Source organism: Macaca nemestrina, chromosome 12 (genome assembly GCF_043159975.1).
Source record: "Macaca nemestrina isolate mMacNem1 chromosome 12, mMacNem.hap1, whole genome shotgun sequence".
NCBI classification, from domain to species: domain Eukaryota; kingdom Metazoa; phylum Chordata; class Mammalia; order Primates; family Cercopithecidae; genus Macaca; species Macaca nemestrina.
The window spans coordinates 118,057,627-118,084,702 of NC_092136.1; the positions used below are offsets into that span (position 1 = coordinate 118,057,627).

The window sequence follows — 27,076 nt, forward strand, 5'->3', positions numbered from 1 at the left end:
ACAATTCCTACCTTATATGTAGATATGCACAAACCAAAAGGTAGCCAAAGGGTGCAAAGAAGTTTATTGACTATGATGCAGTAAAGACACCAAGAGTTACAATATCTGTGCATATGGCCCAACAGCGCCTACCCTCCTACAAAAACACAAAAACCAAAAAAGTCAATGACGTGCAGCAGTTAACAGCCCAACAATGGAGTCAAAGGAATGGAGCTGCCTCTTCTGGCAGCAAAGTTTCAAGTTGTGCAATTAAATAATAGTCTTGGTCCACTCCTTGTGGGTCTTCTTATGGTTTCCCTTTAGAACCATAACTGAGTGACTTAGTAGAACATTCATATTCAGGATATGGCCTCCAGAAGTGGTGTTTTGTTTTGTTTTGAACAAAGACGGGCTACCTTCTCTCTTGAAGCACCAGTGCTGGGTTCAGGAGCTACAGAGGACTAAGATGTTCCCCAAGTAGCCTGAAGTAACAGGTCACATGGAAAACACAAAGCAATTGGTAAGTTCACATTTTGTAATAGAATTAAGAGCCTAATGCATAAAACTTAAGGTCATGTAACCACAAGTAAAAACTTCAGCAGCTAAAGAAAAACTCTGGAAGGCTTTTAACCCCTTCTGAACTAAGTTCCCTTTCTAAACAAGGCTGGTTTCCATGGCTGTGACAAGAGCTCATGGGGTAGCAAAAAGAGAGAGAGAATAGCACCTTAGAAGTTACTCAAACAATAGGTGAAACAAACAAGTAAACAAACAAAAAAAAAAACACTTTATCTTCCTTTCATCCTTAAAGAAGGCAGGTGTCTGTACACTACTTCGTGATCCTTCAAAGAATAAAAAGCTGTAACCCAAATCTCAACATAAGGGATGAAGAAGGAAAATGATAGCAGCTGATGACTGGGATGTGACCACAAACCCATGAAGTAAACTAAATTATCAATGTACTCCCCTTACCACGAAGGACTCCATTCAGTCATTTAAAAAGGAAGGGACTAGTTCAAATCATGATTAAGGCTATAAAATAACATGACTGAGTATTCATAGAGCACCAATTACCTCAAGTTTAGACTAGGTGTCAATCTACAAACATAGCACCCTGCATTAATCTTCACAACACACCTGCAAGGATATTACAAGAAGGCCCAGCCAAAACCGGTTCCTCATTTAATGGGATGTGGCTTTCAGTGGGTTCCTGTAACATCATCTCTTTCGCGGAGAAATGAGGACCCACAAAATAGTCCCCCTCACAATTAGGTCTCTATCTTCAAATCTCTGAGACCCCAAATTATTTACTGTCATTGCTCAAGTTGCTTTCCTCTCTCTGTTGAGGTGTCAGAAATGGTCACGTTAGATTGGCCTCAGATAACCACATAAGTTAACAAGCAGCCCCCCAAAGTACCGTGAGGTTTAACCAGTGGAAATGTAAACTGCCGTTCCTGTCTTTGCCTCTTCTACTTCCTCACATGACCAGAGTCAAATCACAATGTCCTTCAACTAACCAGATTCACTAATCTGTGGACTAGGTTAACAGAAGAGGCCACGCCAAATCTACGATACAGATCTAATAACCCAAATTTTTAAAATTAGGTCTTTGCAAAAAAAAAAAAAAAAAGAAATTGAGAGAGAGAGAAAAATGATTTTTAAACTAACATATACAGTCTAAAGTGCTGTAATATGGAAACTTCCTGACCAACTAATGAAAAACCATGATAAGGGATCAACCTATTGAAAGAATAGAGACAGGTGAGGGGATAATTTTTGTCTCTCATAATTGAGAAGTAAATCCAATCGCTATTACAGAGGACTATTTATATATGCACTATCCATCTTTACTGATATGCTATACATATGCCTTAATGGCTTATAAAAAATCCTACATAAATTAACATTTGAAACAAGTTGTCATAGCAGAATGGAGTAACCTGCTGTAAGGCACTGAGAGAACAGAAAGGATAAGTATGTTATGCACAATCTCACTTCCTCATCTCAAATATTTTGTAAAAACCGCTTGCAAATACCATAGTTACTCATAGTTGGTGCATTTTAGAAATCAACAAAGTTTTGAAAGACAATACAAGTGAAAAGATGATTTAATTGCAAAGAACTCCTGAAATACTCCATAAGCCCCCACTAAAAACCTGTAAAGAGTTTTTCTTGCCTCCGACCTGAAAAGTCAAGAAGAAAAGTTGTAGTTATAAGAAAATAAAACAACAGGCCAGGCACAGTGGCTCATGCCTGTAATCCAAACACTTTGGGAGGCCGAGGCGGGCGGATCATGAGGTCAGGGGATTGACACCATCCTGGCCAAAATGGTGAAACCCCGTCTCTACTAAAAATACAAAAATTAGCTGGGTGTGGTGGCGCATGCCTGTAATCCCAGCTACTCGGGAGGCTGAGGCATGAGAATCGCTTGAACCCAGGAGGCAGAGGTTGCAGTGAGCCAAGATCACACCACTGTACTCCAGCCTGGCGACAGAGTGAGACTCTGCCTTAAAAAAAAAAAAAAAAGAAAAAGAAAAAAAATAACAAAGACTCCTTAGCCCAAATTGTACCAGCAAGACTAAATAAAATAATTTTTCTACTTCATGATTCCTTTCCTTAACTGTAAATTGATGACATTGTATTTAATACTTTAAAAACCCAGTCAAAGCAAACCAATGACTTGATCCTACCAAAACTCTAAGGAAACTAAGGCTATACACCCTAAATTATCCAAACACAACTGAGGTTGAGGTGATTCAACCAATGAGTATATGCCCTATACTAACTCACAGCTGAAAGTGTACATGGAGCAAAAAACAAAGAACACCTATCCCAAGCAAACATTTTGTCTGGTGACACGTCAGGAAATCATAAGCTCCACTTCATTTAAAAAATCATTTTGGCATCAGCAGTGTGGCAAACATTCAGGATTCTCCTTCAAACAGTTGGAAGAAAACATGTAATACATTCCAGAGCAAAGACAAATCAAAAAGTATCTTTTTGCTCAGGAAAATAATTTCTTCATTCAATCACAGCATAATTTATTGAAAGTGGAGTCATGAGTCTCTTATGAGAGTTCCTGAACAGTTTATAAATACAAGAACATTTCTTCAATAAATAAGTGGTTCCTAAAGTCTTTACTGATGATCTCCAGGATTGTCCGTCACTATGGTCTAGGCCAGCTCCACTTCTCTGACAGGCGTTAGCTGCCAGTGGAATGGGATGTTTCATGTTATTAGGTGACTCTTCTTATGTCGTACAGACTTTCATCAATATGTCTCTTCATAGTCTGAATCCTGAAGGGAGAAAAACAGTAGGTGTGAAACACAATTCCAGAGTTGGAATTTAGGCAAAGACCACGTGTTAGGATACTCCAGATGGAACCTGGCTTGGGGAGACGACCACAAGTGAAATGCCACTGATGCAATACACCTAAATTCCCCCATGGAGCTTCACAGGACCTCAACGTAATTGGTGTCTATTGGGCGAATTTCTGCTTTGAAGCCCTAGTGGTTTCCTTTCCCTTGAATATTTTTTAAAACCTCAACACACAAGAAAGGATGCCTGTCTACAGCACCGTTTCTTAGCAAAACAAGCGTTGGGGGAATCACCCCAGCGATCCTCTCCCCACTCTCTTGCAGAAATGTGCAAAATTGTGGTTAGGAATTTAGACTAGCTGTCAGTCTACCACTTAGTTCCACCTCTTGCTGGCTGGCTGTGTGACCTTGGATAAAGTTATTAACTTTTCTAAGCCTCAGTTTCCTCATCTGTAAAATGGGGACAATAAAAATACACCTCATAGAACTGTTATGAGAATTGAATGAGGCAATATATGTAAATTACTTAGCAATGCCTGGCACTTCGTAAGCACTCATTCAAGACTAGCTCCTGTTACCATTATTATTATTCATACTCATATTTATTACTTCTAACTTCAAGTGGGCCATTAGCACTATCTGGTATGCCATATTTCTCTAGTCTATTCATTCTCCTTGATGACTATTTCATACCCTTCCCTCTTTCCCCAAACTTCTAACACCTCCTCTTCCCATCACTCTCAGCTGACAGCCTTGCTTTCTCCCATTACTGGGACTAGAGAAGCAATCAGTAGGGAATTTCCACAAGCTCTATCACATGTGGCCACTCATCTACATCTGGACCCATCTATTTGGCCTTCCCTATTGTTCTTATACACTCTCCCTGTCTTACTTTATGTAAGGTGAACATCTCCACTTACGCACTAGATCCTGACATTACCCCAGCAATCCTCTCCTCTCTCTCTTGCAGCATCAATTTTTCCTTCTCTACTACATAATTCCCATCTGTATACAAATGTGCTCAATTTCTCCCATCTTAAAAGGAAAAGCCACCAATGACCCTGCCCTCCACATATTGCCTGTCTCTCTGCATCCCTTCACAGCAAAACTCCTTGAAAGAGTTGTTTATAGCCACTGCCCCAATGCATCTTTCTGCAATCTTTCTTGACCCCACCCCAGACAGGTTTTCATTCCCAATATTCCACTGAAGCTCCTTTTGCCAAGGTCACCAATGACTTCCATATTCCAAAATCATCCAATAATCAATTATCAGCTCTCATTTTACTTCACCTGACTCCACAGCAAACGATACAGTTGATCACTCTCTAGATCACTATTTCCTAAACTACTTCTTCACTTGATTCCCAGGATACCAAAATCTCCTGATTTTCTTCCTACCTCACTAGTCACTCTTTCTTAGCCTCTTTACTAATAAGTCCTCTTCATCTTCCCATACTAGAAATCTTGGAGGGCCCAGGCTCCTTCCTCTGACCCCTTCCCTATCTACATTCATTTCCCTGGAGGAAATGTCTCTATCAGTCTCTATCTGCTAATGGCTCCTAAATCTCTATCTTCAGTCTAGACCTCTCTTCTGAACTCCACACCCACAACTGCCCACTCCACATATCCACTTGGAAGTTTAGTAAGTATTTCAAACTTAATATGCCCAAACCCAACTTCTGATCTTCCTCCTAAAATCTGATTCACCCACAGACTTCCACATATTAGCAAATGGTAACTCTATTCTACCAGTTGCTCAAGTCAAGAATCTTGGAACTATCCTTGAGTCCTCTCATTTTTTCATATATAAATGCAAAAGCAGTAAATCCTTCTGGCTTTACCTTCAAACTATAATCAGAATACAACCACTCCTCACCACCTCCACCACCACCACCCTGGTTCAAACTACCAGCATCTTCAGCTACCTGGATTAATGCAAATGCCTCCTAATTGGACTCTCTGATTCTGTCATCGTTCATTACCACCCATTCTCAACACAAAAGCCAGAGTAATACTTTTAAAACAGACATCAGTTGATAGTGCTTCTCTTCCCAAACCCTCCAATGGATTCCATTTCATTGAGTAGAAGTCCAGGTCATTACAATCATCTACAAGGTTCTGTAAGATGTAGCTGCTGCGTTACTTCTCTGATGTCAACAAATACTATTCTTTGCCTTGCTGTCTTCATTCCTGCCATACTGCCCTTTTGTTACTCCAAGAACATGCCAGTCATGGCCCCTCCTCAGAGCCTTTGAACCCGTCATTTCTTCTGCCTGAAACGCTCTTCCACAGTAGCCAGATGGCTTGCTTCTCTCAGGTGTTTGCTTGAATATCTTCTCACTGAGGTTGTCCCTAACCTATTTAATGTCACACTCCTTATCCAGCCATCCCATCCCCCTTTTCTGCTTTTTTTCTCCATATCATTAAGTACTATCTCATATACTATATATTTTACTTATTTTTAAAAACTTTGTGAGTATTTGTACCCCAATTCAACAGAGTCTTAGAGGATGAGAAAGTTTTCCAGGCAAGGAACATTCAGTTCTCAGAGGGTAGGAATTTTTGTCAGTTTTGTTCACTGCTGGTTCCTAAGCACCTAGAACAGTACACATGGCATGTGACAGATGCTCAACAAATCACTGTTGAATGGATTAATATCTGAAATGTGGATAATAACCATATGAACATTAACTTATTTTGTGTTCTCAAAAATATCCAAGCCTCCAAAGGTTGGTATTAGGTCCTCTGCACTGGCAATACCAACCTTTCTCTCATCGTCCCTTTGATACTTAAGTGCATGAGACAAACAGAAACAAAAAACACTGCAATTAGTCATCAAGCCAAGTGTGAGCTTGGCAAAAAGTAAACAGGAGGCAATGACAGGTATGTATCATATGGGATCAGAAGTTCTTTATGACCTGTTTTCAACTGCACCACATCAGAGAGTCTTCCCTTCTGCTAGGATCCTAGCACACCCACCCCCGCCTCCTAACTGGACCCTCTGATTCTGTCATTAGTCACAGCGCGTACTCAAAGCAGGAGGGATGACAGCCTTTTGACATTTAAATCAAAACTTGGGCCTTCTGGGGTGGTATTTCTTATTGATAAAAGACATCAAGTTACCTAAAAGGTTATATCTCCCTAACTCCCTGAAAAATACTACGGCTCGGTGGAAAAGTTAAATTCAGGGTTGGGTCCAGCCAGTCGAAGTCTCCTAGTATGAATTCAGTGGCACAGGACACTCCTGTTTTGGGATTTTCTGTCAGTCAGTAGAAACTACTCTATGTGGCCCCCTTCCCTAACCTAAGACCACCACCTTCTGCCCATGAGACAAGAAACAAATCATGGTTAGAATTGGTAGGGGTCCCCTGAGTCCAAAATGCTTTGGGGGAAGATGCTGGCTTATATCTTGCGTGGACCTAACTGCATATCCTCTGCTGTGTCTGAGGGCATAGGATGGATCCTGTTAGGTAAGCAGGAAAGTGGGACATCAGCAGTAAGCAGAAGGAATGGCATGCACTTACCAGGCACTCAGCGCAACGGATACAGAGCCTCGCCATGCATGCATCTTCCTCCTCCTGATCAGTGCTGTAAAAAGAGGACAAACCACATCTGAATCACCACTATCCTCAATAGAGTAGAGCAGTTAAAAGTACAGGTGTTGAAGTGAGACAGGTCTGGTTTTAGATTCCAGCTCTTCCACTCACTAGCTGGGTGACTGGGCAAATTATTTAAGCCCCAGAAGCCTGTTTCCTCATCTATAAAATGCACATATTGGCCAGGCGCAGTGGTTCATGCCTGTAATCCCAGCACTTTGGGAGGATGAGGTGGGTGGATCACCTGAAGTCAGGAGCTCGAGACCAGCCTGGCCCACATGACGAAACCCCATCTCTACTAAAAATACAAAAATTAGCTGGGCATTGTGGCACACACCTGTAATTCCACTTACTCAGGAGGCTAAGGTGGGGAATCACTTGAACCCAGAAGGCGGAGGTTGCAGTGAGCCGAGATTACACCACTGTACTCTAGCCTGGGTGATAGAGTGAGTGACACTCCCATCTCAAAAAACAAACAAACAAAAAAATGCACATGTCACCACCCACCCTTAAAGCATAGTTGTTAGGAGTAAATAAAAAAATAAATACATGTGAAACACATACCATAGTGCCTGGCACATAATAACTGCTCAATAAATAACCACTCATTCAGAAGCGTAGCAAGCACTGACAAAGTCTCAACATTGTGCTAGCCTAGAGGTAAAAAGATAAATAAAACTTGGGGCTGTAAAGAGCTCATGATGGGGGTGAAAGACCCGTTACAACTTAACAAACATGTTATAATGCAGTGTGATAGGGTTTTAATAGAGTTAAGGTCAAACTGCTGCAGCAGCAAAGAGCGAGGAGTGACTAACTGTTCCCTGAGGACTCAGGGAAACTCAAGAGAAGGGGCTATTTCAGCTGGGTCTTGGAGGATAAGAAAGTTTCCAGGCAAACAAGAGAAGGAAGGAGGGCATTACCAGCAAGACAAAAGGCGGGGTCTTAGAGGATGAGAAAGAGTTAGGAAAAATATTTGACCTAAGTATAGTATGTTAGGGCAAATAAATAAGTTCATGGCAGCTGGGACGTGGGGAGATGTCAGGAAACAATGTGACTTAGAGTAAAATCATAAGGGGTTTTGGATACCACTCTTAGAAATAGACATTAGCATTTTTACCAAGAGTTCTTTGCCGTTTTAGAGCCACAGATTCCTTGGAAAGGGCACGGGATGCTCTCTTATTATTGAATTAATGCACACACACACACACACACACACACACAGAGAGAGAGAGAGAGAGAGAGAGAATTCTGGACCTTCTCAATGTAAGACTCCCCTCCCCGACATAGATAATGGAGAACAGGAGTTTTACGTAGATTTTTGTTTTGATTTCCTTTTACTATATTTATTTTTAGGGAATATACTAGATCACGCCTGCTCACTGGCAGAATAATGTTTAATAAATCTTTTTGATAACCACAATCCATGTAGCCCCTCACTTCAGAACATATGCTGACCAAGAATAGATCTTGCTTATTGAAATTGCTTTTGTCCTCCACAGCTATTCTTAAAGCCTCTCTCATTGCATTTTCTATCAGGAGACATCATCAGCTCAGTGCCAAATACAAGGAGAAGGAAAAATAATTGACCTGGAATTGAAAGAATGAAACATCAACTTCAGAATTTATTCAGACCATGGCACTGTACAATCTGATTTCCAAAGCAGAAGACTAGGACCATATATCAACTCCCCCATCTCTCTCCAAATTAATATTCACACACTTCACTTTCAACCTTCCTTTTGGCAGCCCTTAGCAGAACTATTCTCTTTGAAAAGAAAGTTCACCAGCAGAACTAAACTCGGTCCAGAAGAAAGGAAGGTGTGGATGTAGGGGTCTGGGTAGGGCGCTAAGGAGGAAACAGGCTTGCTGCCCAGGGCTCCTGCTGGACTTACTCATCTGAAACCTCAATAGACGACTTCTTATAGCCAGACCTGGTCCTCTTCTTCAGCCCAGCAGCCTTCCTCCCCATTCTCACCAGCAGCAGAGCAACCACCACGGCTGAGGGCACAAAGACAAGGATGGAAAGAAGGGCCACAGAGGAAAGCATGGTGCCAAAATCTAGAGGTGGAGAAAGAGAAGGTAAAAGACAGGGACGTGCAAATATGCCTCCTGTGACATGAGAAACTAGGTTCTACTTTTGCTCTTATATTTGTTCTGATTACAAAAGTAATAAATCATTGTGTAAAAGATAGAAAATACACAAAAGTACAATGAAGAATAAAAATGTACCCACGATCCCACTCCTAGGAAGAAGACTTTGGTATCTACCCATTTAATCTTCTTCTGGGGTACTGGGTATGGGTGCATGGGGGGCATATATATTTTTAAGTATGGATCATATATTATGTATTATTTTTAACCTCCTTTTTAACTTATTATATGATAAATAATTAACAATTCCTTCCAGATGTGATGTGTAACGGCTGCATGGCATTCTATCATATTGAATAATTTATAGAACTAATCCTCTGATGCTGGACATTCAAGTTGTTTCGAAATCTTAGAATCTATAAGTCACATTCGGATGGCCAGACTTGTACATAAATCTTCATCTTTAGCTCTAATTCCTTAAGACGAAATTTACAATGGAATTACTAGATCAAAGGGCCTAAACTTTTAAGGCACCTGATTCATACTACCAAACTGCCTTCCAGCAAAACTGTATCATTTTCTTCTTCTGCCAGGAGTATGAATGTGCTCATCTTTGAAACCTACAAGTTATTACCTTTAAAAGAAAAGAAGAAAGAGCGAGAGAGAGAAAGCAAGAAAGGGAAAGAGAAGGAAGAAATGAGAGAGGGAGAGAGGAAGGGAAGGAGAAAAGGGAAGTTGGGAAGGAAGAAGGAAGGAAGGGAGGGAGAGAAGGAGGGATAAAGGGAGGGAGAGAAACTTGAAAAAGACTTGAGAAATGATGACAAATCTATAATGACCCATAATGTGCCTCTAAATCTTTGGCTCAAATCCAGTTAAGGACTAGAATGACCACTTAATCGTCATCAGGGAATAACGTAGAAAAAAAAATCAGTACTTAATCTACTCTCCTCCTGTTTCACAGCAAAGGGAAACTACTGTTCTTCGCAACGTAAAAGAAAAGCACTACCTCTCATGGTTAGAGGGGGTACCCTTTCAAGACACAGGCAAGAACATTATCTCATACCTGGGAGTATGAACATGCTAGGAAAACTGGAATACTTCCATTTCACAGAGATAACAACCCTGTATTTACTCAGGGGTTTTCTATGCATTCCACAAGAACTTTGGTTTTAAAATTTAAAAAAATGATAATGGAGAAACTATGACAACATCTGAAGAGGAAATTCAGTTTTCAAAATAAAGATTAAAAATTCACCCCAACATACATATTGGGATGGCAGAAAAATTACTTTGACTCAATGATTTAATGACCCAACTGGCTTACAAAGATAGACAGCTTTGTTTATCATCGAGCTCTCCAGAAAGCACCACCGCAGTTACAGAGCACTGCAGAAGAAGGTTGGTGGCAATGAGCTTACCCCTTTCTGTGACTGTTAGCTCTGTCAAGGGAATATTATGGTGCACATCTGGGGGATTCTTCACAGCACAGCTGAATGTCCCATTGTCCTTTATGGTAGGGTTGCTTATACTTATAGATGCATCCCCTTTGTATACATTTCCAACCCAGGAAATCCGATCCCGAAATGTGCCTGCTGTGGTTGGGTACTGGAAAGACTGATAATGAAATATCTAAGAAAGCAACACCACGAGAGAAAAAGTTAACTTGGAAAATGCAATGAAAATATAAACCTCAGTAGGTCCAAAATAAAATACAACTGTATAATGGTGTGGTTTTTTTTTTTCAGTTGGGCAACTTTTTATGCTTTTTTAACCTCCATCCTATAGGTTAATAAAACTGATCAGAAAAAGGCCCGATGAGACACTTCTGGGATCCTAATCCTTGAATCGCTTCTAAATTTTCCCTGGAACCCTAAAGTAATAGTTCTCAACCAGAGGCAATTTCACCCTCCAAGAGATATTGGCAATATCTGAAGACATTTTCAATTGTCACAACTGGGGAGATGCTACTGGCATCTAGTGAGTAGAAGCCAGGGATGCTAGTAAACATCCTACAATGCACAGGACAGCACCCACAATAAAGAATTATCTGGATCAAAATGTCAACAGTGCCAAAGTTGGGAAACTTTGTTCTAAAGTAGCATCTCATGTTTGAATAGCTCTCTACAGTTTGCCAATAATTTCCACACATTTACTCACTTGAGCCTCACAACTACACTGAACTACATGAGGCAGGTATAATTATCCCAAATGTATAAAAAGGGAAACAGGCTGGGCATGGTGGCTCACGCCTGTAATTCCAGCACTTTGGGAGGCCGAGGTGAGCGCATCACTTGAGCTCAGGAGTTCAGGACCAGCCTGGCCAACATGGTGAAACCCCATCTCTACTAAAAATACAAAAATTAGCCGAGTGTGGTGGCATACATCTGTAATCCCAGCTGCTTGGGAGGCTGAGACACGAAAACTGCTTGAACCCAGGAGGCAGAGATTGCAGTGAGCCAAGGATTGTGCCACTGCACTCCAGCCTGGGCGATGGAGCTAGACTCCGCCTCAAAAAAAAAAAAGGGAAGAAAGAAAGAAAACAAAGCCAAACAAAAGACTAAGTGAGTTGCTCTAAGGTATACAACTAGTAAGTGACAAAAGGGAGATTTTTGCTTGTTCTCAAAGGAGGAGAGTGTAATATAATTCAGCCTCTCTCAAGTTATCTACCTTGACAATTAATATATTCCCTAAGTCTAATACGTGATAAGTACTCAACGAATATATGTTGAATTAAAACAATGCTGCCTAGGACTTGATCAGACATTTCATCACCAAAAGTATAATTATCAGACACTTATCAAAAGCCTTGATTAGACACTTCATCACCAAAAGCCTAATTATACCTGGGGCAGGCCAGGCAGGTATTACAATACAATATGACTTATGCAATATGGCTTATGCAAAATACAGGCTTTCCTCTTTCTTTGTTACTTGGTTCCTTCCCATTTAGGAACCTGGGTGTTTACAACCACTGAATTGCCCAATTTTGAAAAGCAACTTCCCAGAAAAGATGCTGACTCACTTATTTGTTCATTTGTTCATGCATTTATTCAACAAATATTTGGTGCAGATTTCTAATGTGCTAGGCATTGTTAAGCAAAAGGATACGGTGGGAGCCACACAGGCATAGTTCCTACTCTCACGGAACTTACATTTAGTGATAAAGACAGATAATGAGAAATAATAAGTGTATTGAACATTTCAAAGGGGGAGGTAAAGAATCCCTACCACTAATTATCAGCATCAGTGTAAAAGAGTTTGGAACTCCTTATTGACAAAACACGGCCCACTGTATATCCTCGAGATTAGTCTAGCTCGTAAATTCAATGTTAAGTTCATGAAACTCATATCCTTGCTTATTGATTAATCTGACACAATCTTGACTGACTAATTCCATGACTGCAACATCATGTTATGTAACTTTAATTCCAACTTGTATGAGTTTGCTGATTTTCTGACCAGTCTCGCAGAGGGCAGCACTAGAAGAGAGCTGCTGTTTCTCACCCAGGAAGCACCTCATTGCTTGCTCTGTCCTACTTTTGACCAAGGAGGCAGAGCCAAATAAGGCCAGCCACGGTTTCCTGATCACTCGAATCAAGTGAACTATTTCAAGTCTGAAAAAAAAGTGGGAGGGGAGCATGAATACAGCCTAGCTTCTTTCACTGGAGTCACCTACCTAGCCTCAAGCTATGTGGCATTCTACAATGGCTCCTAACACAGAATGCAAAGCTTATTTACACAAAGTCAAAGAGGACATTTTTCCAGTGAAGAAAATAGGATAAATAAATTAACAATACTTAAAAAAATACAATCTTCCATACAGCTATGACATTCACATTCTTGAATAACATCTATCCTGAGCTAAGGATGCTGCTGGAAGCTTAAAGAGAAAAAAATTTTATAGCATTTTAATCTTGAATTAGACACCTACAATGCAAGTTGGACCATAAATGTGTTTTATATGTGTGATGAAGGTTTATTGCTTCCAATATTGCAAGACCATCTGTCACCAACATCTGTCACCAACACGAGGTGCCACCATTTCCTTCAAAGGCAGCCATATAAATCAATGCAGATGTTTATACACTGGAAAAAAAGTGTCAAGATAAATCCACAAAGCACAAATATGCAAAGAGATACGCCCACTGAGACAACTTAATACGACAGAAAATGAGCAGCCTTAAGAGAAAGGATGTCTGTGACTGGACCTATAGAATTTTTCTATTCAATTGTCCTGAAGGTACCCTTCTTAGTACATTAAATCTGAAAATGAAGCTATGAAATAATGCAAAAAGAAACAACAAAGAGGAAAAAAAATTAAACCACATTTCCTCTGAGTTTCTGACAGTTTTTTTCCTGCAGCTTATTGACAGAATTCTTACACGGCGCCCTATGTGACCAAATGAATGTCATATAGGATAAAAGTTCATCTATCTCTATTAAAGTAGAAGCCCATCTTCTACTCTGAGATGAGATGGCCTCAGGCATGCCTGTGATTTGCAGTAAAACAATTCCAAAACCGTTGACCAAAGGAACTTTCCAAAAAAGTACACACTTACTGACACTGTGCGGCTGCTGCTGGGAGGGCGATATGTCCAGTCTATGGTAAGCTTGTCAGTGACATCTGAAGTTGACTTGAAAGTGCATTTCAACTTGATCTTTTCTCCAACATAACCTCGGACATGGGCATCTGCGTGAATCTCCAAGGAAAGGACGATATAAACACCTAATCAAAGCAAACCCAAACACTTAAAAATTCCATGTGGGTGGAATATACGGATGTGAGTGAACAATTATTTTTAGAGCCCTCATCAAAAAGCCAGGGCGATAAATATGAATAAATATCTTCTCAGGCAAGCCTACAAGGGACAAGGAGTTGATAGCTGCATTAATCAAAGATGGTATTTTTCAATCATTTTCTAATCTTAAATCATAACTGAAGGCTTGTGTAAAAATTCAAAATCTGGTCACACCAGCATTTTCCCAGATACAGGCTTGTGGTTCAATTAACTACAAACAATGGGTCTGCCCATGGCTGGCTAACAGGCAACATCGCCCATCCCCTTCCATCCCCCGCAGACACACACACACTCACACACACTCACACACACTCACACACACACACACACTCTGGGAATATGGCAGTTTTTATGGTCTAAGGGACTTACTCCAAGTATAGCATGGTTGCATCATGAAGCTACCATTGCCTCATCAACAGCAAAATGAGAATAGGAAGTAAGAATGGGAAGATTTATTTCGAATAATTTTCTGAAACTGCCCCCAAGGTACTATCTAGTTTTTCCCTTTTTCTTAAAGCTGGCTGAGGAATCACACATCAATTAAAAGTAAATCATGGGGAAGAAAACAGAACAGGTGAATGCATTCTAGCAAGTAGAAATAAGGTATCATTTTGAAACCCACTAGAGACTTATTTTTTCCAAAACCACTCATGTACCCAAATCTGACACTTTATCTCCCTGAAAAGGGCTGGCACTTTATTCTAACCAGTTCCTTCTGCTTTCAGAGAACAAAAACTTATCTTTCCCTACAGAGCCATATTTTAGGAAATTACATTGCCAGTACTTTGTTCTTCCTGCTTCCTTATCTACCTCAAGAAGCCATGAATCTTCTGGTGGCCAAGACAAACAGAGCAGCAAGATTTCAGAAAAGTGCAAACCCACACGCTGTCCTGAAAATCAGCAGTGCTTCCAGTACAGACAGAATGGTGTAGTGATTGAGCACACAGGTCACAGCTCCTATGCCAGAGGGTCTGGGTTCAAATCCCGGCCCTGTTACCTGCTGGGTCTGCAGCCTTAGCAAGTTACCGTACTGCTTCAGTCTCCTCACCCTCATGGGAATGGTGATAATAGTACTTACCTCAGAAGGCCACTGGGAGGATTAAAAGAGTTAAAACACATACCACACTAAGAAGCCTACTCAAACCAGAGTAAGTGCTCAGTGCGTGTTAGACAGTGTCACTGTCATTATTGCCACCTCTTCAGTCCTGCCCACACACTCTCAACCTTTCCTGTCACAGTTATGAGTCATCAGTTCCACTGCCTTTACCTCTGCCAGCTTTGAGTCATTTTTCTTGCTCCTCTCTAGACAATCCAGTCTGTTGACATTCCTTTTGAAAGGAGGAGACCAAAACTGAACCCACTAATAAGAACTCGTAAGAATAGGACCCATCCCAAAGACGAAGATTACTCCTGGTCTGCCTATGGCACCCTTTCTGACTTTGCCACGCTAAACCTGTCCTGCCTTCTGTGCCTTTGCAAACGCTGTCCCTCTGCTGGAAAGCTTTTATCCCTCAGTCCCCACTCTCTTAGGCCTGCAATCCTGACCCATCACTGTAAGAAAATCCTTATTCATCACTCAAGATCTAACTCTAAAAACTGGGAGGTGGAAATGAATGGACAATCTACACTCTCCCCATGTCTATTCCTTTATCCTAAAACATAAGTATAGTATAGAGATTTAAAATACAGATTTAGAATTAGCCAGACCTGTACTTGAGTTCTAGCTCAGCTACTTTCTGGTTGTGAGACCTTGATCTCGGTCACCTAACCAGTTCAAGCTTCAATGTCTTCACTTGGTAAATGGGAATAATAACAAGATCTACTTCACTGGATCACTCTGAAGAGTGACTACAATCAAAAAAGGTAACTTTTTATTATGATCATGTTGTTCATTTCACAACATGAAATGCTTGGCACAGCATCTGTAATAAAAACTTTAATAAATGTTAGCTATTTTTATTAAAATGAACACCACACATATTCAAAAACTTTCAATAATTTCCTATTGGGCTACAAAATAAAATTCAAAGAGTGGCAATCTAGCCCCACACTTCTGTCACTGCATCCCATCTACTTTCCCAATCTCTTCATCATTACTTGAATGTCCTGCCATTTCCCACATGTACTGTGTCCTTTCATGCCACTGAGCCTCTCTTTGAACAGCTCTCTGTCTGAAAGCCTCTCCCCACCTCTAACAATCCTGCCTGGGTTGTTCCCCAACACACCACATCCCCAACATTCACACACCTTCAAATTCCAGGTCAAATATCGGCGCCCTTTGCGGTGCCTTCCCAAATTCCCTCATGCGGTTCATCGCCCTTTCTCCTCCTAGCACTAGGTACATAATCCCGCACAGACACAGATGCCATCGATTGCACCTAGTTACAAAGGCTATTCCTCTATTAAATGTTAGCACCTTCAGGGCAAAAATTCAGAGGGAGGGGAGCAGGCAGAGAGACACTGAGGGAAACAGGTGGACAGGTCACCAGAAATTCTAGTATAGGAACAAAGCATGCTTGTAAATCACCCACTTTATTCCTATCACCTTTTTTATAGTACATTCAATACTCTTAACTCCCCTACACTCCTATCTTTCCATTTCACCCTTTCAGGAAAAGCTCAGCTCTAGATGACCACAACTAGACTGGGCTAGTATACCCTGGACAAGAAAAATCACACAACTGGACAATTACCATAAGAAATGTGTTAATATCGGCCAGGTGCGGTGGCTCACGCCTGTAATCCCAGCACGTTGGGAGGCCAAGGTAGGCGGAACACCTGAGGTCAGGAGTTTGAGACCAGCCTGGCCAACATGGTGAAACCCCGTCTCTACTAAAAATAGAAAAATTAGCCAGGCGTGGTGGTAAGCGCCTGTAATCCCAGCTACTCGGGAGGCTGAGGCAGGAGAATCACTTGAACCCAGGAGCTGGAGGTTGCAGTGAGCCAAGATCGCACCATTGCACTCCAGTCTGGGGGACAAGAGCAAGACTCCATCTCAAAAAAAAAAAAAAGAAATGTGTTAATATGACCCACAGCTGAGTCCTCGACGAGGCCTGGCAAACCTTTAACTGACCTTGGTTAGCTTCCCATTCCATGATTCCTCAAGCCCTTGTCATTCTTCCTCAGTCCTCCATGCAACCTCCAAACCCCTCATTCTCAGAAGAAAATGTTACCTCTTACATCGTCATGAAACTTGAGGCCATATAAACGGCCCAGGCACACACATTCCTGCGTCTGCTCCCATCCTTACTTCCAACTGAAAGGATGTGGTGTCCCTTTTCCTATGCAAGGCCAGGTCCTCTGCTCTGCCTGGATTCATCCCCTCTATTCTCTGCGTTAGCAGAAAAACCCTCTTTAGGCCGGGCATAGTGGTTCACGCCTATAATCCCAGCACTTTGGGAGGCCGAGGCAGGCGGATCACATGAGGCCAGGAGTTCAAGAGCAGCCTGGGCAACATGGTGAAACTCTGTCTCTACTAAAAATACAAAAGAAATTAGCTGGGCATGGTGGCACACGCCTGTAGTCCCAGCTACTCAGGAAGCTGAGGCAGGAGAATCGCTTGAAACTGGGAGGCAGAGATTGCAGTGAGCTGAGATCACACCACTGCACTTCAGCCTGGGTGACTGAGCAAGACTCTGTCTCAAAAAAAAAAAAAAAGAAAAAAGAAAAAACCGTTTCTACTGCCTTCAACCCCTCCCCTTCAGCCTCTAAATACACAGGTTTCTCTAATCCTTAAAAACAAATAGCAATTTTTAAAAATCTTTCCTTAACACTGTAATATTACTCTAGTTACCAACTACTGCCCTTTCTCTCCTTTCTAAGCCAAGTTTGTGAAAGAGTGGTGTATACTTGAGGTCTCCATTTCCTCCTTCCCATTCACTTATAGACCTTACGGTACAACTGAACTCCACTATCACTTGTGGTAAAAGGCATCATATATCTTAAAATTGTAAAATCCAAGGGATAAAAACTTCAGTAGACACTTTTCTATCCTTATTTTACTGGATCCTCTACCAGTGACTAATGAACTTCTCTATCCCAAAGCTTGCATGACAATTATCTCCTTCATTCACTCATTCTTCAAACATACATTTACTGAGCATCTGTTTTGTGCCACCCTCTGGGTTTGGAATTAAATGCAAGCAAAATAAATACACTCCCTTGTATACTTGAAACACAGTAGAAGTTTGATATATTAATTAACTAATCATGAAGACAAATGCATAATTACAAACTCGGATAACTACTATAAAGGAAGGAAAAAGAAAGTGGCTACAGGTACGGCCCTTGTTATGTTGGGGGAGAGGAGAGTGGTTAATGAAAGCTTCCCTGAAAGTTACTCTTGAGCTAAGATCTGAAGGAAGAGGTAACAAGGTGAGGAGAGGGAGGGCATTCCAGGCAGAGGACACAGCACATGCAAAGGTCCTGCACCAGGAAGGAGCTTAGTCAGTCAAGGGGCTGAAAAGGAGTGTGACTGCAACACAAAAAATACGAAAGGGAGAGAAAATAGAATGAGATGTGGTTGGGAGGTAAACAAAAACCAGACCAGGCAGGACCTTAGAGATTTGGGTCCTTATCCTTAGAGTAATAGGAAGCCATGGAAAGTACTTAACTGTGGGACTGAACAAGAAGAGACCTGATGAAATTTGCATTCTTAAAAGATCACTTTAGAGAAGACACTTACAAGGAATCAAGAGTGAATATGGGGAAATTCAGCATGTTGGGAGGCCCAGGCGGGTGGATCACCTGAGGTCAAGAGTTCGAGACCAGCCCGGCCAACATGGTGAAACCCCGTCTCTACTAAAAATGCAAAAATTAGCTAGGTGTGGTGGTGGGAGGTGGAGGTTGCAGTGAGCCGAGATCGCACCACTGCACTCCAGCCTGGGTGATAGAGCGAGACTTCGTCTCTTAAAGGAAAAAAAATTGTGAATGAGTGAATATGGGGAAATTACTGAGGAGGTTACTATGGTAGTCAAATAAGAAAGAAGGGAAGTTTGAACTAAGTATGGCTGTGGAATATTAGGGAAAGGGAGATATCAAGGATGACTCCCAGGTTTCTGACTTCCTGATGCCATTCACTGAGAAGGGAAGACTAGAAAAGTACTAGGCTTGGCAGGGGAACAGGAGCTTGATTCTGGATGCATTTAAGGTGCCTCTGAGATAACCAAGGGATAATGTCAAGGGAGTGGTTGGTTTAGGGCAAAGGTCAGCAAATTATGGCTCATGAGCTAAATGGAAGCAAATGGATCTAATAGAAAGGGAACAAACTAAAAATAACCAGCAACTGACCTGACTGCTAGCTCTGGGTGTGACCAGATTGGCCTAAATCAATTATGACATCCAATGGTCTTTTGGTAAACAGCTAAAAAAAATTTACAATGTCTTTTTTTTTTTTTTTTTTTTCTTGAGACAGAGTCTCACTCTCTCGCCTAGGCTGGAGTGCAGTGGCCGGATCTCAGCTCACTGCAAGCTCCGCCTCCCGGGTTTACGCCATTCTCCTGCCTCAGCCTCCCGAGTAGCTGGGACTACAGGCACCCGCCACCTTGCCCAGCTAGTTTTTTGTATTTTTTTTTTAGTAGAGACGGGGTTTCACCGTTTTAGCCAGGATGATCTCGATCTCCTGACCTCGTGATCCGCCCGTCTCGGCCTCCCAAAGTGCTGGGATTACAGGCTTGAGCCACCGCGCAATGTCTTTTAAAATAAACTTTTATTAGAACACAGCCATGTTCATTTGTTGATGTATTTATCTGTAGCTGCATTTTTTGCAGAATTGAATAGTTGCCACCAGAGACCATGTAGCCCACAAACTCTAAAATACTCTCTGGCCGTTTACAGAAAATGTTTGTTAACCCTTGGTTTAGAACAGAGAGACATGGGTTACAATTTAAAATCAGAATCTCTTTAGTTTCCCTCCAACCAACTCCACCACTGATTGTGTTACACATACACACACACAGGTACTCACTCACTCTCTCTCTGTCTCCCCACATCTCTGACAGTATGTATCAAATATCTAAGGCTGTTATTTTCTTATCCAGCCTTTAAACACTGGTGTTCCTTAGAGATCCAGCCTGAATATATAGTCATTCAACATGGACAATCCTATTCACTTGTAGATTTAACAACCACTAATAGGATAATGATTTCCCAATCTATATTACTAGCCATGACCTACCTCTGAGTGTTCAAGTGTTACCGGATATACTCTCTTGAATATCACCACCACATGTCCTCAAATCAAATGTAGTAAACATTTGTTGCCAGCTCAACATCCATTTCCCCGATCTCCTAATAATATCCCTTTTTTTTTTTTTTTTGATACCTACCTTTTCCCACATAGCCTATCATAGCCTATGAGCTAGGAGGAAGATGACACTATCAGTCAGGATCCAGGCAGGAAATGGAAGGCACAATCAGTTGAGATTGTGAAAAGTGTATGGGCCACTTTTCTTCTTTTCTTTTCTTTTTTTTTTTTTTTTTTTTTCAAGACAGGGTCTCACTCTATTGCCCAGGCTACAGTGCAGTGGCGAGATCTCAGTTCATTGCAACCTCTGCCTCCCAGGTTCAAGTGATCCCCCACCTCAGCCTCCCAAATAGCTGAGACCACAGGTGTGTGCCACCACACCTGGCTAATTTTTTGTATTTTTGGTAGAGACAGGGTTTTGCCATGGTTACCTGGGCTGGACTCAAACTCCTCAGCTCAGGCAATCCTCCCACCTCAACCTCCCAAAGTGTTGGGATTACAGGCATGAGCCACCATGCTCAGCCTAGGTCACTTTTCGAAGGGACTTTTCCCAAGGTTAAGGAAGCTGACATCAGCACAAAGCCTTTACCATCCCCAAGTCTGAAGGGCAAAGGGAGGAAATGGTGTTACTAGATCCTGGTAAGAGTGGGAGCTGTGGGCTACCTGACAGTGGCTGTTGTTAGAGGGATACAGGCACTACGGATCATGGCACCAAGAGAGGGAGAGAGCAGGAAATACATACCCTGATCTTCTCTCTCCTGCCCTCCAATCTCCTGCCAAAGCCTCCCGTTGGCCAAATCTAACTGGAAACCGGAGGAAGAGAGCCTGAATGATGTACTCTATACAGTCAGCTTTCCAAAGAGTAGAGTAGAGCAGAGAACGAGTCTGGTGGGAGGGGAGAAAACTAAAAGTAAACAGCAACTGACTTTACTGCCAGCTGAGGCTGACTCGGATTTACCTAAACCAATCATTACATCTAGTGGTGTACTGGTAAACAGCAAAACATTTTCACAAAAAATAAAAAGCCCCAGATACATAGGGTTGGACAATTTCTGTGGTGCAAACACTCCTATCATGGTCAATTTCAAGCTACACATGTTAAGTCCCTAATACACCCCAATCATATCCTCCCAATCACAAAGATAGGTTTTGGGTCAATATGTGATCTAAGTTAATCCAATCAAAGCGAGTTTCAGAAAACCTGCTTTAAAAGTTATTTAATGCCCTCCACCCCACGCCTGCCTTATTTTTTGTTTTTTTGAGATGGGGTCTCGCTATGTTGCCCAGGCTGATCTTGAATTCCTGGGCTCAAGTGATCCTCCCATCTTGGCCTCACAAAGTGCCGAGATTATAGTCAAGAGCCACCATGCCCAGTCCTCCATGCCTTGTTTATGCTCCTGTCTACGTCTAAAATTTTCTTCACTCCCTATCTCTAACAAACTTATTCCTCTTTCAAGATTTAACTTCACCTCCAGGAAACCTTTCCTTTATTCTCATGCCAGATCAAAGCATCTCTTCTCCATCCTCATGGTTTCTAATGCATTTATCTCTTAGTATCAGACTCCAAAATCATCTATTGACTTATGTCTTCTCCAGTAGATCCTGAGCCCATCAAAACAGAGCCTAGCGTACTGTGGATGTCTAGTAACATTTATTCAACTAGACCAAACCAACAACGGTTTCCTTTTTTTTTTTTTTTTTTTTTTTTTTGAGACAGAGTCTCACTCTGTCACCCAGGCTGGAGTGCAGTGGCGTGATCTCAGCTCACTGCATCTATGGATGAACTAAACTACTCTATACTGTTAGACATCAGGGTGTTGACTCCTTTTTGGGGAGAAAGGATAATGACGGGAAAGAAGTACAAAAGAAGGCTTTTGGAATGTGAGAAACATTCTATATATCCTGATTTGGGTGCTAGTTACCCATGTGTGTTCAGTTTCTGAAAATTCATTGAGCTGTATACACTTAGGACATGTGTACTTTTCTCTACATATATTATACTGAAATTAAAAAATGATTTAAAACCAATGGATGCAAGATAGTTTGTCTCTTCCACTCATAAAAAAAAAAATACCAATCCCGCATTAATTCACTCAGAAATGTCCATCCCAGGCCTAATGCCCTTATCTCTTCATCTGAGCAGAAAAGCATTCCTGCCAGGTAAAAACAGCCAACTATAGAAATATTCATAATAATTAACAAAAACTGTTTGGGGGGAAAAACAAGAAAATCATATTTTAACATAAGTCATTTTACACATGAAAGAATTAAACGTGTCAATAAAGCCCCCAATCTTGTATGCCCCATTTTCTAAAATATAAATCTACTGATATTTTATTCATATTGCACACAAGTAAAAAAGAGAAAAGTTTAAGAACCCTAGGTCCCCTAGTCTACCATTTCTAAATACTTAGATAACTGATATAGCAGGACCAGACTTATAACTTAAGGTGAATTCAAATAATCTAATAATTTAAGTGGCCTTATCTTTGAAAACAAAAGGCAAATAAACACTGACATGAAACCAAACTCTACCACATAAGATTTAAAAGACCAAACAAATGGATGAACCTTGAAAACATGCAAAGTGAAAAAAGCCAGTCACCAAAAGCACACATTGTGTAATTCCTTTTAGTTTATTTATTTATTTATTTTTTTAAGGCAGGGTCTCACTCCATCACTCATGCTGGAGTGCAATGGTGCAATCCCAGGTCACTGCAACTCCTGCCTCCCAGGTTCAAGTGATTCTTCTGCCTCAGCCTCCCAAGAATCTGGGATAACAGGGGCATGCCACCACACTCAGCTAATTTTTTTTTTTTTTTTTTTTTTGTGGTAGAGATGGGGTTTTACTATGTTGGCCAGGCTGGTCTCAAACTTCTGACCTCAAATGATCCGCGCACCTTCCCAAAGTGCTGGGATTACAGATATTATTCTATTTATATAAAATGTCCAGAATAGGCAAATCAATAGATACAAAAAAATAGACTGGTGGTTGCCAGGGGCAAACAGAAATGGGGAATGAGATGTGATTGTTAATGGGTATCAGGTTTCTCTTTGGGATGATGAAAATGTTCTAAAATTGATCGTGGTAATGATTGCATAACTGTGAATATACTAAAAACCATTCAATTATGCCCCTTAAGGGAGTAAATTGTATGGCATGTGAATAATATGATAAACCAGTTGTTTCTTTTTTGTTTTTGTTTTTTGAGACGGAGTTTCGCTCTTGTCGCCCAGGCTAGAGTGCAATGGTGAGATCTCAGCTCACTGCAACCTCTGCCTCCTGGGTTCAAGCGATTCTCCTGTCTCAGCCTCCTGAGTAGCTGGGATTATAGGCGCCCGCCACCACGCCTAGCTAATTTTTTTTGTATTTTTTAGTAGAGACGGAGTTTCACCATGTTGGTCAGGCTGGTCTTGAACTCCTGACATCAGGTGATCCAGCTGCCTCAGTCTCCCAAACTGCTGGGATTACAGGCAAGAGCCACACACCCTACCACCAGTTATTTTTTAAAAGGCAAAATATCTATTCCACAAGTACACAGAGATCGTAAAATCAACTTTTAATGTTTCATTGAATTATATGATCTGCTGGACTTGACACATGCTCTTCAAAGCAAAATGACATTAGATTTAAGAAAACACCATTTCCAGATTTTTTTCCTCAATAAGACAGTATTTGAGTATGTCGTGTGTGTGTGTGTGCGTGTGTGTGTGTGTGAAAGAGAGAGAGAGTGGACTGGGTGTATTAGGAGTGACAGTAGGCCAGCCTAAATACCATATGGCAAAGTAATTTAGCTAAAAAACTGGAGACTTATGATGACACAGGCAGCTGGGAGGGATCACGGGGTGTGCTGGCAACATGAATATTAGTCACCAGTTAAAACAAAAACTTTCCAGCCTTATCTGCTAAGATTTAGGACACCTGAAGTCTTTACATTAAAGTATTTATATAATATTAAATATCTCTTTCAGAAATCCCCATTACCCTCAAGGAAATTTTATAAAGCTAGCAATTCACTCTAATGCTAGATATACTAATATTTTATGTCCCAGGAAGACACACATACATAAAATCCAGGAAATTAAAATGAAGTACATTAAAATGAAGGTAATTAGGTTGAACTGAAATTTATGCAATTTGAAAATTATATGAAAGCAAAACTCACCTAAATTTTAAGATGTGAATGTCAAGTGTGAATACCCTACTTCTGATACTACTTAATAGATTAAATTTTAACAGAATTAAATGCTCTTTCTTGTATTAAAAAAGTTATTAAAATGCTAAAGTAGTTGATTTTCATCAATATGCTTCTCTATAATGAATCACATCACATCTCTTCTGTGACTAACAAATATTTCATTTTACAGACCACAATAATCACCTACAAAAAATAAAATTACCAACTGTCATGATTTTGTTTCCCAAAACTACTGGGACAAACTACTGAATGCTAGAACTGTCATTTTTCTAATGAGGGTATACAGCGCCCAAACCACAGCAGTCAACCTCATCACAAAATAACACCCAGTGCTCCCAAAGCCAGAGCGCTTTGTGGTTCCATCAAGTATGCCATCACCAAACTACAATGACAGGTCACGCAAGGTGGAAAGCTCCCAAGGCTCAGAAAAGGACTGACAAAATACCAACTACCCGCAACGATGTGGTGATGACATCGTCCCAACGTCCCGCTCCCTCCTTCCCTCCCAGAACTAAGCGGGGGCTTTTCGGAGACCCTCCCCACCCGGAACCGGAAAGGCGACCATCTTCCCTAACCCCCCAAGCCGGAAGTGGAGCGTAGCCAGCCGGAGCACTCACCCTGGAAGAACAGGACGCCGAGCAGAGGGAAGAGAGCGCAGCCACGGCCTCCAGCTGCTCCGCTCTGCTGCATCCCGGCAGCTCTCCAGATGCTTGCACACCTTGTTTACAGCTCCCAGTAACGACACAGGTAACGCCGGAAGTGACGTCAGGGCAGGGGGCCGAGAGACAACTTAAAGGGCGATCCGAAGTTACCATAGGAACCTGGCTTCTTTCCAGAACCACACCTGGTTTCACTGACCAGCGATTCATTAACTTTCAGGCGGGAGCTAATTTTTCTATTTTGCTTGAAAATGAAGTAGGCTACAGACTTTAAATATTTACAAGTTTGTTTTTGTGGAATTCTGCAGAACTAAATAATTTTGATGCTCTGCATATCAGACATCGTTTTTTACGTCTCGAGATTTAGTTGAAGGTTCTCAGAATACGCTCCCGTAAATTTAGAGTTCAGAAACACCTTGGAGATCATACAGCATAGATAAATATATATTAGGCGCTGGTAGTGATATGTGCCACAAGCCTCATTGGTGGTTGTCCTTTTTAGGGTAACTATCACAGCATCCAAAATTGGGGGTTTATTAAATTACTTTTGGCAGTGGCAATGATGATCAAATCATTATAGCCTGTATTAGAGGAAAAGGAGAACTGGGATTTGTGTGTCTTTGGTTGGAAAAGTAAGAAAGTTATGTTATCACAGTACTTGAAGTGAGGTGGCGTCACATACTTCTGAAAAAGAGATGGTACAATAAGTACACTGCTGTAATAATCAGCCTCTTCCCTGGAAATAGCCACGTGTCAATGAAAGCAGGAGAATAAAAGTATGCTTTCGCTTTGGGAAAGAATAAGTTTCCATTTTTCAATTTCCATTCCTTTACTAGACTTGAAAGCCAGTAGTTTTCCCTATTAAAAATGTAATGCAAAGTACTAAATATAATCTTTGATACTTTTCTTTGAAAGAACGCTCAAACTAAGTAGTGTTGTTATGCCCAATTCCCAGCTATCCAAAGCAATGTGAAAATTCTGTGGAAATCCGTATACTTCTGTTTACCCAGTAGAAACTAATGTATCCATTATTGACTTGCAGGTTGTCTCTACTAAGAAAACTTTTCAGTAAAGATAAAATATATATCCATCTGTTTTCCCTGCAGTGTAGAACTTTTAGATATGTATATACACAAATTATATAATTGATAATTCTTTATTACTAAAGGTTTATTTACATAGTGTTTAAGGCATAATAAAAAATAAATTACAATACAAAAGTGCTCTTTAGGAAGGAGACACTAAACAATAGGCCGATATTACCCCTTGACTATTTAGCCAAGACATAAGCTGCAAATTTTGCTGAAAAAACTGTCCATACATTTTTAACTACTTCTTCATTATTCTTATGGACCATCATCTAGGACATCTGTTTGAAGAAATATCCAGTTATAATATTTTCAAAGGTTAGAATTGTGAAGAAAAAATATAAAATATGATTAAAGGATATATAGCCTTCAGATGTAATTTACAGTTTTAAAATTGCACTTTAAAACTTTGCTTTTTTAGACAGTATAAAAGGCAGAATGAAACAGATATGTAATGAATTTCAGAATTGAGGTTCATATGTAGATCAAACAATTTTTTTAAAAATAGTATTGGAAAAATATCAAGGTCCATACATTTAAATACAGATAATATTTGAAAATTCCAGTTTGTTAAAAGAAATAACATCTGCAGCCCAGTCAATTAAAAACTGAAAATATCAGTCTGTAAACATTGATCTTGAGCTAAACTTTTAGATGTTTTCTATCCTTTGAACAAATACTTCTGTATCTGAGGCTTGGAAAAGACACTGGGAAACTAAACACTTTTAAAAGGCACTTTTCTTTCAATAGCCCACTTATAAAGTTTGCTTTATCTACCAGTATAGGGGAAAGAAAGAATAAATTTTTTTTTCCATTTAAAGTAGTTTTGGTATTTCTGTGCTCCATATCAAAGCCTTCCTCCCCCAAAATAAACAAGTGAATTAGAATTTTTTTTAAAAAGTTAACAATTTCTTCCAGTTCTCAGAGTTTTATATAAAACTGTACAAAATTATCATCATTTAGAGTTGATTTTTTTCACCAGCCCTGAATTTTCAAACTTGTAATATACTGTTTCACGGTATTTTTATTAAACTGCTTAATGATTCCAGTCTGCAAATGAGCATAGGCTTTGCTCTGTTATTATAGATCATTGAACTGGGGGGCAAC

General features: G+C 40.7%; 1 protein-coding gene and 1 long non-coding RNA gene across 9 annotated transcripts in view; one reads left to right on the forward strand and one right to left on the reverse strand.

The window, feature by feature from the left end:
• Window positions 1-44: 44 nt before the first annotated feature.
• Window positions 45-27,065, reverse strand: LOC105476415 (myelin protein zero like 3). 3 transcript variants are annotated; one of them, XM_011732361.3, is made up of 7 exons: window positions 24,840-27,065; window positions 20,766-20,826; window positions 13,540-13,706; window positions 10,399-10,609; window positions 8,782-8,947; window positions 6,818-6,881; window positions 45-3,272 (listed from the first exon to the last, which is right to left on the reverse strand). In XM_011732361.3, the coding sequence occupies exons 1-7, from the start codon at window positions 25,089-25,091 to the stop codon at window positions 3,246-3,248; spliced, it is 948 nt and encodes a 315-aa protein (XP_011730663.3). In that variant the 5' UTR covers window positions 25,092-27,065; the 3' UTR covers window positions 45-3,245. The 3 variants fall into 3 exon arrangements, 2 of the variants coding, with proteins under 2 accessions (XP_011730663.3, XP_011730664.2); XM_011732362.2 differs by lacking the exon at window positions 20,766-20,826 and having other exon boundaries at window positions 24,840-24,962; XR_011611100.1 differs by lacking the exons at window positions 45-3,272; window positions 10,399-10,609.
• Window positions 24,830-27,076, forward strand: part of LOC105476417 (uncharacterized) — a 28,384-nt gene continuing 26,137 nt past the window's right edge. For all 6 annotated transcript variants that reach the window (XR_984067.3, XR_984068.2, XR_011611101.1 and 3 more), the window contains exon 1: window positions 24,830-24,969. This is a non-coding gene — a long non-coding RNA (uncharacterized lncRNA). The remainder of the gene's footprint in view (window positions 24,970-27,076) is intronic.

Excerpts from the sequence above, each read along its gene's own strand:
- LOC105476415 (XM_011732361.3), bottom strand. The coding sequence starts at position 25,091 with ATGAATCGCTGGTCAGTGAAACCAGGTGTGGTTCTGGAAAGAAGCCAG. Across the intron at positions 20,827-24,839 it reads CGGCGTCCTGTTCTTCCAGG|TTAGATTTGGCCAACGGGAG; the intron begins GTGAGTGCTCCG and ends TCCGGTTTCCAG. Across the intron at positions 6,882-8,781 it reads TCTATTGAGGTTTCAGATGA|CACTGATCAGGAGGAGGAAG; the intron begins GTAAGTCCAGCA and ends CTCTTTTTACAG.